This window comes from Physella acuta, unplaced genomic scaffold (genome assembly GCF_028476545.2).
Source record: "Physella acuta isolate Inbredline_101_S28 unplaced genomic scaffold, ASM2847654v3 ptg000225l, whole genome shotgun sequence".
Taxonomy (NCBI): Eukaryota; Metazoa; Mollusca; class Gastropoda; family Physidae; genus Physella; species Physella acuta.
Window position 1 is genome coordinate 1,851,468 of NW_026731744.1, and position 18,545 is coordinate 1,870,012.

Sequence of the window (18,545 nt, forward strand, 5' to 3'; positions counted from 1 at the left end):
ATAGATATCTGTGTTTACATGAGATAGATATCTGTGTTTACATGAGATAGATATCTGTGTTTACATGAGATAGATATCTGTGTTTACATGAGATAGATATCTGTGTTTACATGAGATAGATATCTGTGTTTACATGAGATAGATATCTGTGTTTACATGAGATAGATATCTGTGTTTACATGAGATAGATATCTGTGTTTACATGAGATAGATATCTGTGTTTACATGAGATAGATATCTGTGTTTACATGAGATAGATATCTGTGTTTACATGAGATAGATATCTGTGTTTACATGAGATAGATATCTGTGTTTACATGAGATAGATATCTGTGTTTACATGAGATAGATATCTGTGTTTACATGAGATAGATATCTGTGTTTACATGAGATAGATATCTGTGTTTACATGAGATAGATATCTGTGTTTACATGAGATAGATATCTGTGTTTACATGAGATAGATATCTGTGTTTACATGAGATATCAACGCTGAGCTCATAAAACAAAACTTGTACCATCTCAGTATCACATTAACCCCTTTACCGTGTGTCACGAGTTAACTCGTCATATAAAATCTTGGGCTTTACCGTGTGTCACGAGTTAACTCGTCATATAAAATCTTGGGCTTAACCGTACATCACGAGTTAACTCGTCTTTAGATAAAAAAGTCGTCTGTGTGCCGTGCGTCCCGAGTTAACTCGTCTTGATACGAAAATAGCGTTGGAAATCAATAACAATGTAGAGGGAGGCTAATCTAACAGCCAATTCAACAGCGGATGATAAAAATAGGTCATCACGTGATGTGAAAACGAAAGTGGAAAGGAGACATGTACGATAGGTATAAGAATAAATGTAGGAAGCAAATACTTATTATTTATTATGATTATAATTTATGCAGAGTGTAGTTTGTGTAGTTTTATGCATACATACGGGTATGTGTAGGTATGCACACTGGAGAAAAATTATTTTGTTGGTACTGCGCTGTTTTATTTTGTCAGGACAACATAACAAATCAAATAATGAAAAAAAACAATTACACAGTTTCCAAAAAAAGAAGAAAATTTTTTTTTCCACGGTAAAGGGGTTAGTGCCTCAGTTGTAAGTCAAAAATGTCCTGAATCTGGTGTGACCTTGACACTTATTATAATGCTGCAGCTTATTAAAATGCTGAGCAAATGGATGGCCACTTTTGGAAAGCTGAGACCATCTCACCAATATATAAATGTTCAGACAAATCTCACCTGTATAAAGTTTAGACAGACACCTCAGCTATATAAAGTTTAGACAGACACCTCAGCTATATAAAGTTTAGACAGACACCTCAGCTATATAAAGTTTAGACAGACACCTCAGCTATATAAAGTTTAGACAGACACCTCAGCTATATAAAGTTTACTGACACCTCAGCTATATAAAGTTTAGACAGACACCTCAGCTATATAAAGTTTAGACAGACACCTCAGCTATATAAAGTTTAGAGACACCTCAACTATATAAAGTTTAGACAGACACCTCAGCTATATAAAGTTTAGACAGACACCTCAGCTATATAAAGTTTAGACAGACACCTCAGCTATATAAAGTTTAGAGACACCTCAGCTATATAAAGTTTAGAGACACCTCAGCTATATAAAGTTTAGAGACACCTCAGCTATATAAAGTTTAGACAGACACCTCAGCTATATAAAGTTTAGACAGACACCTCAGCTATATAAAGTTTAGACAGACACCTCAGCTATATAAAGTTTAGACAGACACCTCAGCTATATAAAGTTTAGACAGACACCTCAGCTATATAAAGTTTAGAGACACCTCAGCTATATAAAGTTTAGACAGACACCTCAGCTATATAAAGTTTAGACAGACACCTCAGCTATATAAAGTTTAGACAGACACCTCAGCTATATAAAGTTTAGAGACACCTCAGCTATATAAAGTTTAGAGACACCTCAGCTATATAAAGTTTAGACAGACACCTCAGCTATATAAAGTTTAGACAGACACCTCAGCTATATAAAGTTTAGACAGACACCTCAGCTATATAAAGTTTAGACAGACACCTCAGCTATATAAAGTTTAGACAGACACCTCAGCTATATAAAGTTTAGAGACACCTCAGCTGTATAAAGTTTAGACAGACACCTCAGCTATATAAAGTTTAGAGACACCTCAGCTATATAAAGTTTAGACAGACACCTCAGCTATATAAAGTTTAGAGACACCTCAGCTATATAAAGTTTAGAGACACCTCAGCTATATAAAGTTTAGAGACACCTCAGCTATATAAAGTTTAGACAGACACCTCAGCTATATAAAGTTTAGACAGACACCTCAGCTATATAAAGTTTAGACAGACACCTCAGCTATATAAAGTTTAGACAGACACCTCAGCTATATAAAGTTTAGACAGACACCTCAGCTATATAAAGTTTAGACAGACACCTCAGCTATATAAAGTTTAGAGACACCTCAACTATATAAAGTTTAGACAGACACCTCAGCTATATAAAGTTTAGACAGACACCTCAGCTATATAAAGTTTAGACAGACACCTCAGCTATATAAAGTTTAGAGACACCTCAGCTATATAAAGTTTAGAGACACCTCAGCTATATAAAGTTTAGACAGACACCTCAGCTATATAAAGTTTAGACAGACACCTCAGCTATATAAAGTTTAGACAGACACCTCAGCTATATAAAGTTTAGACAGACACCTCAGCTATATAAAGTTTAGACAGACACCTCAGCTATATAAAGTTTAGAGACACCTCACCTGTATAAAGTTTAGACAGACACCTCAGCTATATAAAGTTTAGACAGACACCTCAGCTATATAAAGTTTAGACAGACACCTCAGCTATATAAAGTTTAGAGACACCTCAGCTATATAAAGTTTAGACAGACACCTCAGCTATATAAAGTTTAGACAGACACTTCAGCTATATAAAGTTTAGAGACACCTCAGCTATATAAAGTTTAGAGACACCTCAGCTATATAAAGTTTAGACAGACACCTCAGCTATATAAAGTTTAGACAGACACCTCAGCTATATAAAGTTTAGAGACACCTCAGCTATATAAAGTTTAGACAGACACCTCAGCTATATAAAGTTTAGACAGACACCTCAGCTATATAAAGTTTAGACAGACACCTCAGCTATATAAAGTTTAGACAGACACCTCAGCTATATAAAGTTTAGACAGACACCTCAGCTATATAAAGTTTAGACAGACACCTCAGCTATATAAAGTTTAGACAGACACCTCAGCTATATAAAGTTTAGACAGACACCTCAGCTATATAAAGTTTAGACAGACACCTCAGCTATATAAAGTTTAGACAGACACCTCAGCTATATAAAGTTTAGAGACACCTCAGCTATATAAAGTTTAGACAGACACCTCAGCTATATAAAGTTTAGACAGACACCTCAGCTATATAAAGTTTAGACAGACACCTCAGCTATATAAAGTTTAGACAGACACCTCAGCTATATAAAGTTTAGAGACACCTCACCTGTATAAAGTTTAGAGACACCTCAGCTATATAAAGTTTAGAGACACCTCAGCTATATAAAGTTTAGACAGACACCTCAGCTATATAAAGTTTAGACAGACACCTCAGCTATATAAAGTTTAGACAGACACCTCAGCTATATAAAGTTTAGACAGACACCTCAGCTATATAAAGTTTAGACAGACACCTCAGCTATATAAAGTTTAGACAGACACCTCAGCTATATAAAGTTTAGACACACCTCAGCTATATAAAGTTTAGACAGACACCTCAGCTATATAAAGTTTAGACAGACACCTCAGCTATATAAAGTTTAGACAGACACCTCAGCTATATAAAGTTTAGACAGACACCTCAGCTATATAAAGTTTAGACAGACACCTCAGCTATATAAAGTTTAGACACACCTCAGCTATATAAAGTTTAGACAGACACCTCAGCTATATAAAGTTTAGACAGACACCTCAGCTATATAACTTGAGTCAAAAGCCACTTAAGAAAAACATGTTCTGATGGTTGTTTATGTTGTGTAAAATTAAGAAAAACGTTCATGTTATAATTGTTTATGTTGTAATTGTTTATGTTGTGATTGTTTATGTTGTATAAAATTAAAATATTCTAAACGTGGATAAACAAGATATAAAAAAATAAATGACGGATATTTGATCCTGTGGGTTGGATCAAAAACTTCTGGGTACCATCCGCATAACTGGGTTGGTGTGGCCGGGTGATAGAGTGCTCATTACTAACCCAAAGCCATTGTCAGAACTGGGTTGGTGTGGCCGGGTGATAGAGTGCTCATTACTAACCCAAAGCCATTGTCAGAACTGGGACCCATGTCTTCTGGATGTCCCTACCTCTCTAGGTAGATATATATATATATATATATATGTATATACAGGTGGGAGGGCTAAGACTATCTCCCTCCCAAGATCTACACATTATAAAATAATAAGAAGATAACCAAGTATACAAAATATGCTTGTTACAAAATAATAAGATAACCAAGTATACAAAATATGCTTGTTACAAAATAATGAGATAACCAAGTATACAAAATATGCTTGTTACAAAATAATGAGATAACCAAGTATACAAAATATGCTTGTTACAAAATAATGAGAAGGTTGTCCAGAAAGCTGTCAGCTATTTAAGACTGAGTCATGTTAGTTACTGTATACAAATGATAATCATGTTAGTTACTGTATACAAATGATAATCATGTTAGTTACTGTATACAAATGATAACCATGTTAGTTACTGTATACAAATTAAAAAAATTAAAAAATTGTTTTTTCAAATAATTTAGTCCCAGTTTTGTATATTATGGATGCCACAAATTTTTAGATTTTCCGTTGAGATAATTGAGAAGTCATCCACAGGTGACACATTTCAACCAGCGTCTTAGAATAGTAAGGTTTAGACACATTTCAACCAGCGTCTTAAAATGTAAGGTTTAGACACATTTCAACCAGCGTCTTAAAATGTAAGGTTTAGACACATTTCAACCAGCGTCTTAAAATGTAAGGTTTAGACACATTTCAACCAGCGTCTTAAAATGTAAGGTTTAGACACATTTCAACCAGCGTCTTAAAATGTCAGGTTTATGGCAAGTAAATCACCAAAAGTTCAGCAGTCCTCTAACTGTCTAGGATTACAAGTGTACTACTTGAGCTAACTGTCTAGGATTACAAGTGTACTACTTGAGCTCACTGTTGAAGAGGACCCAAACATTTTCTCATTGTTGTCTTTTATAAACTGTGTTGTGTTGTCTTTTATAAACTGTGTTGTGTTTGTCTGTTATAAACTGTGTTGTGTTTGTCTTTTATAAACTGTTGTCTTTTATAAACTGTGTTGTGTTTGTCTTTTATAAACTGTGTTGTGTTTGTCTGTTATAAACTGTGTTGTGTTTGTTGATGAAGTGCTGATTGACTCATCAAGTCAAGAATTGATTGGCACATCTCGTTAGTCAAGAATTGATTGGCACATCTCGTTAGTCAAGAATTGATTGGCACATCTCGTTAGTCGAGCATTGACACATCTCATTAGTCAAGAATTGATTGGCACATCTCATTAGTCAAGAATTGATTGGCACATCTCATTAGTAGGCAGGAGAATATTTTTTGGACCAACTCTAAGGTAGTCGACATATTTCCTTCATCCAACTTGTAGACCAACCCAAGGGATTTAGTCAGTCGACATATTTCCTTCATCCAACTTGTAGACCAACCCAAGGGATTTAGTCAGTCGACATATTTCCTTCATCCAACTTGTAGACCAACCCAAGGGATTTAGTCAGTCGACATATTTCCTTCATCCAACTTGTAGACCAACCCAAGGGATTTAGTCAGTCGACATATTTCCTTCATCCAACTTGTAGACCAACCCAAGGGATTTAGTCAGTCGACATATTTCCTTCATCCAACTTGTAGACCAACCCAAGGGATTTAGTCAGTCGACATATTTCCTTCATCCAACTTGTAGACCAACCCAAGGGATTTAGTCAGTCGACATATTTCCTTCATCCAACTTGTAGACCAACCCAAGGGATTTAGTCAGTCGACATATTTCCTTCATCCAACTTGTAGACCAACTAAAGGGATTTAGTCAGTCGACATATTTGCTTCATCCAACTTGTAGACCAACCCAAGGGATTTAGTCAGTCGACATATTTCCTTCATCCAACTTGTAGACCAACCCAAGGGATTTAGTCAGTTGACATATTTCCTTCATCCAACTTGTAGACCAACCCAAGGGATTTAGTCAGTCGACATAATTCCTTCTTCATCCAACTTGTAGACCAACTAAGGGATTTAGTCAGTCGACATATTTCCTTCTTCATCCAACTTGTAGACCAACTAAGGGATTTAGTCAGTCGACATATTTCCTTCTTCATCCAACTTGTAGACCAACTAAGGGATTTAGTCAGTCGACATATTTCCTTCTTCATACAACTTGTAGACCAACTGTAAGAATAGAAAAGTTTTATTTCACCACTTGCAGAAATTCTATCAATTGTTTTACAAGAACACTGGATTTTATAAATGTCGTAATTTTATAACTTTTCTACCAGTACAGTAAAAAACTTGTGCACATAGAGTCTAACTAGTACTGGCAGGTTGCCACATTGCTGCTAGTTTTATCAAAAGTTTGTAGCAAGACAAAATACAACAGCCGTATGACTTACACTTTTGAACTTAATTTTTAACCCATTGATAAATTGTTCCGTGGATTTGCCTTGAGGAATGAGAGTCTCTAGCGGCCGCCCGGCCCGTTCTCTGGAGTACATTTCTTCCATGCCTCTGGGGATGTAGTCCACGTTGACATGGACCTACAAATGTTGGATAATATTTCAGCTGCTAATAACTTGAAAATTTACTCTGCCAAAAACACAAACTCTCCTTGGCCTCATTGAAAAAGAAATAATTTTTTGCCAAAATGAAACATTTAATTACCCCAAACACAATAGAAAAATCCTCTAAAGTATACTATGTAATTTCAACTAAGATTTGAGTCAAAAGTTTTCAATGGTCACCAACAGGCAATGGTAAGTTGCACTTACAAGTTTGGAAGTAGGGATGTCATACATCAATTCATCATCTCTGCGAGCATCGCACAAACGGACAAACACAGACGCTGCATCAACCAGTTTAACCTGGACAAATATTTGAACAGCACTTAGCTTTAACAAAACGGCAAATCTAAATTGGTAAAATAATAAGCTAGAGAAGATATACGGATTTGCTGCGAATATAATAAGCTAGAGAAGATTTACGGATTTGCTGCGGATGTTTCTTTCCATCCATTCTTTGCAGGGCTCTCTAGCAAGCTGCTTGAGCATCTGCTGATTGGGAGCGCCCAGGAACAAGGGCAGCTGGAAGGTTTCTGTGTAGCAATATTTGTCTTTAAACACTTGGACAGCAGTCCAGGCCTGGGGACACAATGAGAGCTTTATTGAAACTTTAAATGGTTGATGTAGCTTTATTGAAACCTTAAATGGTTGATGTAGCTTTATTGAAACCTTAAATGGTTGATGTAGCTTTATTGAAACCTTAAATGGTTGATGTAGCTTTATTGAAACCTTAAATGGTTGATGTAGCTTTATTGAAACCTTAAATGGTTGATGTAGCTTTATTGAAACTTTAAATGGTTGATCTAGCTTTATTGAAACCTTAAATGGTTGATGTTTTTTTTTTATATTGGAAGTGAGATCATTCATTCAATAAGAAAAAAATAGAATGGTGAGTAAACGATGGAGAAGGTCAAGGTGAGCAAATGATGGAGAAGGTCAAGGTGAGCAAATGATGGAGAAGGTCAAGGTGACCAAATGATGGAGAAGGTCAAACTTTATAAAACTTATTTTGTTTCATTAGCCCATATTTAACTCTTGAAGATTGCAAAGACGCTCCTAGCAGTTGATAAAAGTTTATCTATTTATTCTGTTGGTTTGCCAAATCTAAGTTTTTAATTGTATATTTAGATTAAGATATCATTTGAGTGGCCATTTTTAATTGTGTTTACTTCTTGTATTTTCTTATTTGTTTGATTTTGTATACTATAGAAATATTATTAGCAAAACCACTACCAAAATCACATTTCTTTAACTATTCAGTGTCAGCATCAAACAAAGTAATTTCAGCCTATTATATAATAAGCCAAAATAAAAGTATTTATTGTAATCAATTCCATGATTTTGGATGTGCTTTTAGTTTCTCAGAATAAAAACTTATAAAAAATAATTTCTATCATTAATTTTCCAAACAGAAGCAATTTTTTTCCCCGAGCAAATATTTTTTTTTTGTCATACATTCTTTCTTCTATAAATAAATAAATAATTAATAATAGTTTGTATGCAGCACATTCAATTAGGATCAATTTACATTAGTAATTTGTGGGTTTGAAATCAACAGGTCTAAAGATATGATCGTGAAATGTGAGGATAATTTCATCAGCTCACTTGTTCCAACAGGCCGTACTTGTAGTTGTCCCTGGAGACGTTGACAAAGACCTCCTGCAGGTGGATGACTGCAACCAGGAATTTGTGATAGGAGCGTCGTGGAAATGGCTGGAAGAGATTCATTTTTGTCTCATAGTTAGTGCTGGTAGGGTGAGTGAGTAAATCAACAGGAAAGACGACCCATAATATCAGTTAAAATCTACCTGACCCCACCAGTTAAAACCTACCTGACCCCACCAGTTAAAACCTACCTGACCCCACCAATTAAAACCTACCTGACCCCACCAATTAAAACCTACCTGACCCCACCAGTTAAAACCTACCTGACCCCACCAGTTAAAACCTACCTGACCCCACCAGTTAAAACCTACCTGACCCCACCAGTTAAAACCTACCTGACCCCACCAGTTAAAACCTACCTGACCCCACCAGTTAAAACCTACCTGACCCCACCAATTAAAACCTACCTGACCCCACCAATTAAAACCTACCTGACCCCACCAATTAAAACCTACCTGACCCCACCAGTTAAAACCTACCTGACCCCACCAATTAAAACCTACCTGACCCCACCAGTTAAAACCTACCTGACCCCACCAGTTAAAACCTACCTGACCCCACCAGTTAAAACCTACCTGACCCCACCAGTTAAAACCTACCTGACCCCACCAGTTAAAACCTACCTGACCCCCCAGTTAAAACCTACCTTAAAACCATCTTTCCATGCTGGAGATGAGTGTGTACTGCGAGGGTCAAGGTCATCCACAAAGGTCAACTTATCATAAGTTGCATGAGGAGTTCCCTACAATAACATAAGTTGCATGAGGAGTTCCCTACAATAAAATTTTGTTTTAGACGGCCAATAGTCCTGTCAAGACATGAACTTAAAACACAAATGTCAGTTGTCTAGTCAGGGAATGAAAACAACGTACCATATAGAAAGTTATCTAGTCAGGGAATGAAAACAACGTACCATATAGAATGTTATCTAGTCAGGGAATGAAAAGAACGTACCATATAGAAAGCTCCGGGAGGGTTGAGGCAGACATGAGCCAGTGTAAAGTTGGCCCAGGGCAGGTTGACGGCACTATCCAGGGCCAGCTGAAACAAACAAGGTAGGTCATGCGTGACTAGGCAGATCTCACCATAATATGTTGTACCATAATAAATTGGTCATTGTTGTACCATAATAAAATGGTCACTGTTGTACCATAATAAAATGGTCACTGTTGTACCATAATAAAGTGGTCATTGTTGTACCATAATAAAATGGTCACTGTTGTACCATAATAAAATGGTCACTGTTGTACCATAATAAAGTGGTCAATGTTGTACCTTAATGCCATGTCTGGGGCTGTACTGGCAGATGAAGTTCAAGTCTTGATCTAGTGGTTTGGCGTCCATTGTTTTGGTCAACTGGTTCTGTTTGAGAAGAGATTTAACTGACGTTATGAATGAGACAGCATGTCAGTTTTCTTTTTGAATAAGGTTCTATAAATACCCAAGTCACATGATAGTCATAAAAACTTTTTAACATCCACATTTTGCAGTTGGTTGGGTCAAAGTTCCATAAAAATATTGCCCACAGAAATTTACCCTACTGTATTGTTCCATATAAATTTAATGTATTGTTCCACATAAATTTAATTTAATGTATTGTTCCACTATAATTTACCCTATTATATTGTTCCACAGAAATTTACTTTAATGAATTGTTCCACAGAAATTTACCCTATTATATTGTTCCACAGAAATTTACTTTAATGAATTGTTCCACATAAATGTACCCTATTATATTGTTCCACAGAAATTTACTTTAATGAATTGTTCCACAGAAATTTACCCTATTATATTGTTCCACAGAAATTTACTTTAATGAATTGTTCCACATAAATTTACCCTATTATATTGTTCCACAGAAATTTACCCTATTATATTGTTCCACAGAAATTTACCCTATTATATTGTTCCACAGAAATTTACTTTAATGAATTGTTCCACATAAATTTACCCTATTATATTGTTCCACAGAAATTTACCCTATTATATTGTTCCACAGAAATTTACTTTAATGAATTGTTCCACATAAATGTACCCTATTATATTGTTCCACAGAAATTTACTTTAATGAATTGTTCCACATAAATTTACCCTATTATATTGTTCCACAAAAATTTACCCTAATATACTGTTCCATGTTTTTGTCTGAACTCAGAAAGCTTTCTTTAGCCTGAGTTGTGGCAGCCACAGCGTCTCTGATGGTGGTGTGAGTTCTCTTGAGCATGGCGTGGAACAGCTTGCTCTCCCCCCTGGTGGGCAGGCACTGCCCAGACAGATAGACGCGGTCAGAGTACTTGGGGCGGGGGTACCACAAGCCCAGGCGAGCCCAGTCTGTCTGAGGCACTTTGCTTGACTATTAGAAGACATATTTTCAAAACATTTAAAATAGAAACATTGATAAAGGAAAAAACATAAAAAATGGAGATATTTAAAAAGGAAATATTTAAAAAGGTAATATTAAAAAAAAAATGTAAACATCTAAAAATGAAACACAAAAGGAAATTGAATGTTTTCAGAGAAAGTTAAGACCTAGTTACCTCCAAAGGTCGACCTTTTGGGCCTTTTGGTACTCTAGCCAATCTTACGAGCAGGCTGGCACATGGTACGGGCCGTATGTTGGTGTCTCTCAGACATCTCTCTGTAAAAGGATCAACTCCATTTGGTCCTTGGCTAAATAAACGAAGTTGATGCCCACCTTCATTGAGTGATATCTGAAGAATGCAAACTTGACTGCTGACATTTACACCAAATTTGGTCACTGATATTTTTATAAAAATGTGGTGGTGACATTTCAGCGTAGATAAACAAAGCTTGAGGCTATTGGCTGACCTGGAGTCCGGCTTTATCAATGCTGGGCTGCCTGTCTGTGCCTGACTCTAGGAAAACATTGAGAGCTGCGTATCCCACAACTGTCAGCTGTCTGTAGAAGTTGTCAATGGTGTACACCTGGGGGAGGGGGTGGGGGAGGATTAGCACTCAGCACAAATCTAGGCTCACTTCTCAGGGAAATGACAGGACAAACATGAAAAGACAGGCCAAACATGAAAAGACAGACCAAACATGAAATAACAGACCAAACATGAAAAGACAGGCCAAACATGAAATGACAGGCCAAACATGAAAAGACAGACCAAGCATGAAAAGACAGGCCAAACATGAAAAGACAGACCAAACATGAAAAGACAGGCCAAACATAAAAAGACAGGCTATTTCTAACAGAGATAAGTGAATGTAACCTCCTACCTTGAAGAGTATTGTTGCAGATGGTGGGATCTGGGCCTCTCTGAACTCTGACCTGTACTCATAAACAGGGTTGTAAATCTCACTGTCAATCTTGACGCTAGTGGACATATCTTTACCATAAACTTGGTATTTCCTGTCTAATATACGGGCCGCCACCTGCCATGGAAATAACACACAATGTCACTTTTTGACACATTCATGTCACTTTTTGACACATTCATGTCACTTTTTGACAGGTTCATGTCACTTTTTGACACATTCATGTCACTTTTTGACACATTCATGTCACTTTTTGACACATTCATGTCACTTTTTGACACATTCATGTCACTTTTTGACACATCATGTCACTTTTTGACACATTCATGTCACTTTTTGACACATTCATGTCACTTTTTGACACATTCATGTCACTTTTTGACACATTCATGTCACTTTTTGACACATTCATGTCACTTTTTGACACATTCATTTTCAAACTTATGTCAAATACCACTGGCTAGCGGTTTGACTTAGAGTGTCTAATACAGAAGGTCACTTACCCTAGAATAGGTGACAGAGTCTGGCAGAAAGCGACAGCCGTCAATGTAGACATCAAATCCATCTCCAGAGTGGAAGGGTTCTGTGAGTGCCACTCTCCTCTCACATGGGAGCCAAGCGTACTGAGGGATTCATTAGCAGAGTGATTCATTAGCAGAGTGATTCATTAGCAGAGTGATTCATTAGCAGAGTGATTCATTAGCAGACTAATTCATTGGCAGAGTGATTCATTAGCAGACTAATTCATTAGCAGAGGGATTCATTAGCAGAGGGATTCATTAGCAGAGTGATTCATTAGCAGACTGATTCATTAGCAGACTAGTTCATTAGCAGACTAATTCAGAGAATGATTCATTATCAGAATATATAGCATTTTACCATGTACCCTACCTATCACTAGATGCCAACGTCAGGGAGTACGTGCCCTAACTGACCTCAGGGAGTACATGCCTATCATTAGATGCCAACTGACATCAGGGAGTACGTGCCCCAACTGACATCAGGGAGTACATGCCTATCATTAGATGCCAACTGACATCAGGGAGTACGTGCCTATCATTAGATGCCAACTGACATCAGGGAGTACATGCCTATCACTAGATGCCAACTGACCTCAGGGAGTACATGCCCCAACTGACATCAGGGAGTACATGTCTATCACTAGATGCCAACTGACCTCAGGGAGTACATGTCTATCACTAGATGTCAACTGACCTCAGGGAGTACATGCCTATCACTAGATGCCAACTGACCTCAGGGAGTACATGCCTATCTCTAGATGCCAACTGACATCAGGGAGTACATGCCTATCACTAGATGCCAACTGACCTCAGGGAGTACATGCCTATCACTAGATGCCAACTGACCTCAGGGAGTACATGTCTATCACTAGATGCCAACTGACATCAGGGAGTACATGCCTATCACTAGATGCCAACTGACCTCAGGGAGTACATGCCTATCACTAGATGCCAACTGACCTCAGGGAGTACATGCCCCAACTGACATCAGGGAGTACATGCCTATCTCTAGATGCCAACTGACATCAGGGAGTACATGCCCCAACTGACATCAGGGAGTACATGCCTATCTCTAGATGCCAACTGACATCAGGGAGTACATGCCTATCTCTAGATGCCAACTGACCTCAGGGAGTACATGCCCCAACTGACATCAGGGAGTACATGCCTATCTCTAGATGCCAACTGACATCAGGGAGTACATGCCTATCTCTAGATGCCAACTGACATCAGGGAGTACATGCCTATCACTAGATGCCAACTGACATCAGGGAGTACATGCCTATCACTAGATGCCAACTGACATCAGGGAGTACATGCCTATCTCTAGATGCCAACTGACCTCAGGGAGTACATGCCTATCACTAGATGCCAACTGACCTCAGGGAGTACGTCATCCCCATCATCTGACAGTTCACTTGGGGTGAGTGACCCTGGTCGTGGCTGACCTTGAAAGACGTGGAATCTGACGGTGGCTTTGCCGTAGCGCCTGGCGTCCCTGTGGTACTGCAGGTCATCATAAGGTATGTTTGTTGGCTCTGGGACTGGTGGCTCATAAAGCTTGAGTGTGTGTGTGCCTGTGTTGATTCTCATCAGAGTCGCTTGAAATTCTCGTCTCTCCCTTGAAGTTAAGTCTGAACATACATTCATATTTTTTATGGTTTTGAAAAGAGAATTATCATAACACTAACCCCAGGCAAACCTACTTTATAATTTATAAAAATGGAAGACTATTTGAGCACTTTGTATTGATGTGTGGGCTATTGACAAATACTAGTTTTTTGAACTGATGCCTGTGTGTTTATTTACAACTTTTTCTTGCTAATCTCTCATCATTTAGTAATGCAGTTTGAGATAGACTCAAATATTTATGTAGAAAAAAAAAAACATGGTGTTTAATATGAAGATTGAAACACAAAATTATTTACAGACATTTCAAGCAATGAATCAGTTTGTGCTTTTACTAAAGCAAAAATATCCGTTCAAGAAAGCCAAGTTTAATGGGAGCTTAATGCATAAAAAAATCATTAAGAATTTAAAAATTTTTTTTGTTGGAACAAAAAAACAAAAAAACAACAAAGATAGAGAGTTGAGAGAGAGAGTAAGCGAGGGTAAATTTAAAAACTGTAAATAACCGGGTTTTCAACTGAAATATTGAAGCAATAAATCAGCTTGGGCATATTAATATTCTGTATTGTTGAATAATTATGTATATATTTTGGTTGTTTCTTTTGTAGTAGTAAGCCAATGTGTAATTGATGTGTTCAAGTTAACACTAACCCAACCCATCCCCTAACCCAACCCATCCCCTGCATGCATTCAGGAAACTCGACCCCCCCCCCTTCCACCCTTTACCCATGGATTTTATAAATTTTGTTTTGGAGTGAGGAAGCAATAGAGGGTGGGATGGCAGTGGGGGTCAAGTAGAGTAGAGGGTGGGATGGTAGTGGGGGTCAAGTAGAGGGTGGGATGGCAGTGGGGGTCAAGTAGAGGGTGGGATGGCAGTGGGGGTCAAGTACAGTAGAGGGTGGGATGGTAGTGGCGGTCAAGTAGAGGGTGGGATGGCAGTGGGGGTCAAGTACAGTAGAGGGTGGGATGGCAGTGGGGGTCAAGTACAGTAGAGGGTGGGATGGTAGTGGGGGTCAAGTAGAGGGTGGGATGGCAGTGGGGGTCAAGTAGAGGGTGGGATGGCAGTGGGGGTCAAGTAGAGGGTGGGATGGCAGTGGGGGTCAAGTAGAGGGTGGGATGGCAGTGGGGGTCAAGTACAGTAGAGGGTGGGATGGCAGTGGGGGTCAAGTAGAGGGTGGGATGGCAGTGGGGGTCAAGTAGAGGGTGGGATGGCAGTGGGGGTCAAGTAGAGGGTGGGATGGCAGTGGGGGTCAAGTAGAGGGTGGGATGGCAGTGGGGGTCAAGTAGAGGGTGGGATGGCAGTGGGGGTCAAGTAGAGTAGAGGGTGGGATGGCAGTGGGGGTCAAGTAGAGGGTGGGATGGCAGTGGGGGTCAAGTAGAGGGTGGGATGGCAGTGGGGGTCAAGTAGAGGGTGGGATGGCAGTGGGGGTCAAGTACAGTAGAGGGTGGGATGGCAGTGGGGGTCAAGTACAGTAGAGGGTGGGATGGTAGTGGGGGTCAAGTAGAGGGTGGGATGGCAGTGGGGGTCAAGTACAGTAGAGGGTGGGATGGCAGTGGGGGTCAAGTAGAGGGTGGGATGGCAGTGGGGGTCAAGTAGAGGGTGGGATGGCAGTGGGGGTCAAGTACAGTAGAGGGTGGGATGGCAGTGGGGGTCAAGTACAGTAGAGGGTGGGATGGTAGTGGGGGTCAAGTAGAGGGTGGGATGGCAGTGGGGGTCAAGTACAGTAGAGGGTGGGATGGTAGTGGGGGTCAAGTAGAGGGTGGGATGGCAGTGGGGGTCAAGTACAGTAGAGGGTGGGATGGCAGTGGGGGTCAAGTACAGTAGAGGGTGGGATGGCAGTGGGGTCAAGTAGAGGGTGGGATGGCAGTGGGGGTCAAGTAGAGGGTGGGATGGCAGTGGGGGTCAAGTGCAGTAGAGGGTGGGATGGCAGTGGGGGTCAAGTACAGTAGGGGGTGGGATGGCAGTGGGGGTCAAGTGCTGCTGACAGTTTTCCAAAGGGAACACTAAAATTCAGAGTACACCAGACAACCTCGTGGTCTGACACAGACCAAAATAAGAGTTACTGGGGTCAATTAGTGCATAACCACATTTACTTCATTTGGTGTATCTTTGTGTATGACATTATCAAACATTTAGGGTACTAATTATAAAATAATCTTAGGGCAGTAGGGAACTAATTATTAAATAATCACTGGGCATTAGGGAACTAATTATAAAATAATCTTAGGGCAGTAGGGAACTAATTATAAAATAATCTTAGGGCATTAGGGAACTAATTATAAAATAATCTTAGGGCAGTAGGGAACTAATTATAAAATAATCTTAGGGCATTAGGGAACTAATTATAAAATAATCTTAGGGCAGTAGGGAACTAATTATAAAATAATCTTAGGGCAGTAGGGAACTAATTATAAAATAATCTTAGGGCATTAGGGAACTAATTATAAAATAATCTTAGGGCAGTAGGGAACTAATTATAAAATAATCTTAGGGCAGTAGGGAACTAATTATAAAATAATCTTAGGGCAGTAGGGAACTAATTATAAAATAATCTTAGGGCATTAGGGAACTAATTATAAAATAATCACTGGGCATTAGGGAACTAATTATAAAATAATCTTAGTGCAGTAGGGAACTAATTATAAAATAATCTTAGGGCAGTAGGGAACTAATTATAAAATAATCTTAGGGCAGTAGGGAACTAATTATAAAATAATCTTAGGGCAGTAGGGAACTAATTATAAAATAATCTTAGGGCAGTAGGGAACTAATTATAAAATAATCTTAGGGCAGTAGGGAACTAATTATAAAATAATCTTAGGGCAGTAGGGAACTAATTATAAAATAATCTTAGTGCATTAAGGAACTTATTATACCATAATCTTAGGGCATTAGGGAACTAATTATAAAATAATCTTAGGGCAGTGGGGAACTAATTATAAAATAATTGTGGGGATAAGGAAATAAAGAGCAGAAGTTTGTTTGTGTTTTGTGGGGAGAGGGGGGGTATGTAAGGGTTAATATATAATCAACAAGATTAGTGCCCCACAAAGTGAGCAACCCACCTCCTTGCATGGACATCACAAGAGGCAGTGCTGCCCATGCAACAAGAGTTTCTTCTCCGTACTGCGGCCCAGTGGTGTTGTCTGTGCCGTCATTCGGTTTGTTCAACTGTTTCTTCAAGTAGAACCTGACCACAAGCAGCATGTCCCCAGACATCTTCACGTCTTGAAACGATGCTTCTTGCTGCCCAAACACGTGGTAGTTGTACTTAAAGTTGGAGCGCACGGCGGTGGTACTGCACATGACTGGGCTGACTGCTGACTGGACAATCTGAAACCAACAAAATGTCAGTCATAAGCAGAGTCACACAAGCAGAGTCACACAAGCAGAGTCACACAAGCAGAGTCACACAAGCCAAGAAAGCTCTGTACCTTCCCATTAGAATGATAATAAGCTGTAAGTCGCACTTTGCCTTCACCAAGCTCTGCGTGCTTCACCCGGTCGACTTGGAAGCCTAATGTCTGGTCCAAAGTCGTATTCGAGTTCTGGATCTGGGGCACTTTCAAATTCCTAAAGATGAAAAATTTTCATTTGAGGTGAATAAATATTAACACCAAAAATAAGTCTAGTATTTATAATCACAGCTTTATCAGAAATATTGCCACCAAAAATATGTCTTAGTTTTTGTAAGCACAGCCAAATTATTTCTAAAAAAAAATTAAGAAAGTTTTCCAACCCACTGTGTTCCTGATATTTGATTAGCTGTTTATTCAACACAAACTTTTCTATTTAAATTTACTCAATTGGTTCATGTTTTTAATGTACATGCCATTGAATGACGTTTTTTTTAAGTCAAATAAATTGACATGTACCCTGGCAGTACTAATTTTTTTTTTTTTACTGAAGACTCTTAACCATTGGACAAGTGGTCACCAGATCTGGTTATTAGGCTTATAATTTTAAATGTTGTAAGCTGCGTTGAATAGACATGCAGTTTTCTGTACTAAATGATAAATATAAGTTAATTCTATTGCACTTATTGTTTCTGTTACTAGATTATATTATCTCCAAAGTTTACATTTGAACTGTTGCTAGCATTATATTTATTTTCAAACTTAGTTTATGCAGCAGTAGATTAAACATTCTATTTTATTTAAATCTATTCCTAGTAGAGATGTAGCATAGGACTGTCTGATGGTGGTGGAATACATTATTATTAGATAGGTAGAGTTCAGATAGATATTTGTATAGATAGGTAGAGTTCAGATAGATATTTGTATAGATAGGTAGAGTTCAGATAGATATTTGTATAGATAGGTAGAGTTCAGATAGATATTTGTATAGATAGGTAGAGTTCAGATAGATATTTGTATAGATAGGTAGAGTTCAGATAGATTTGTATAGATAGGTAGAGTTCAGATAGATATTTGTATAGATAGGTAGCGTTCAGATAGATATTTGTATAGATAGGTAGAGTTCAGATAGATTTGTATAGATAGGTAGAGTTCAGATAGATTTGTATAGATAGGTAGAGTTCAGATAGATATTTGTATAGATAGGTAGAGTTCAG

At 38.4% G+C, this 18,545-nt stretch overlaps 1 protein-coding gene across 1 annotated transcript; it reads right to left on the reverse strand.

The window, feature by feature from the left end:
• Nucleotides 1-3,537: 3,537 nt before the first annotated feature.
• On the reverse strand, nucleotides 3,538-17,545 carry LOC131937975 (uncharacterized; the record flags this gene model as incomplete). The annotated part of the gene is made up of 17 exons (XM_059295767.1): nucleotides 3,538-3,569; nucleotides 3,958-6,488; nucleotides 6,710-6,853; nucleotides 7,085-7,177; nucleotides 7,298-7,453; nucleotides 8,480-8,587; nucleotides 9,186-9,281; nucleotides 9,494-9,580; nucleotides 9,815-9,901; nucleotides 10,659-10,892; nucleotides 11,077-11,250; nucleotides 11,369-11,485; nucleotides 11,783-11,938; nucleotides 12,325-12,444; nucleotides 13,723-13,976; nucleotides 17,038-17,305; nucleotides 17,407-17,545. Coding segments are annotated over 16 exons (2,278 nt in total), but the record flags the coding sequence as incomplete, so codon positions are not given.
• Nucleotides 17,546-18,545: the final 1,000 nt, after the last annotated feature.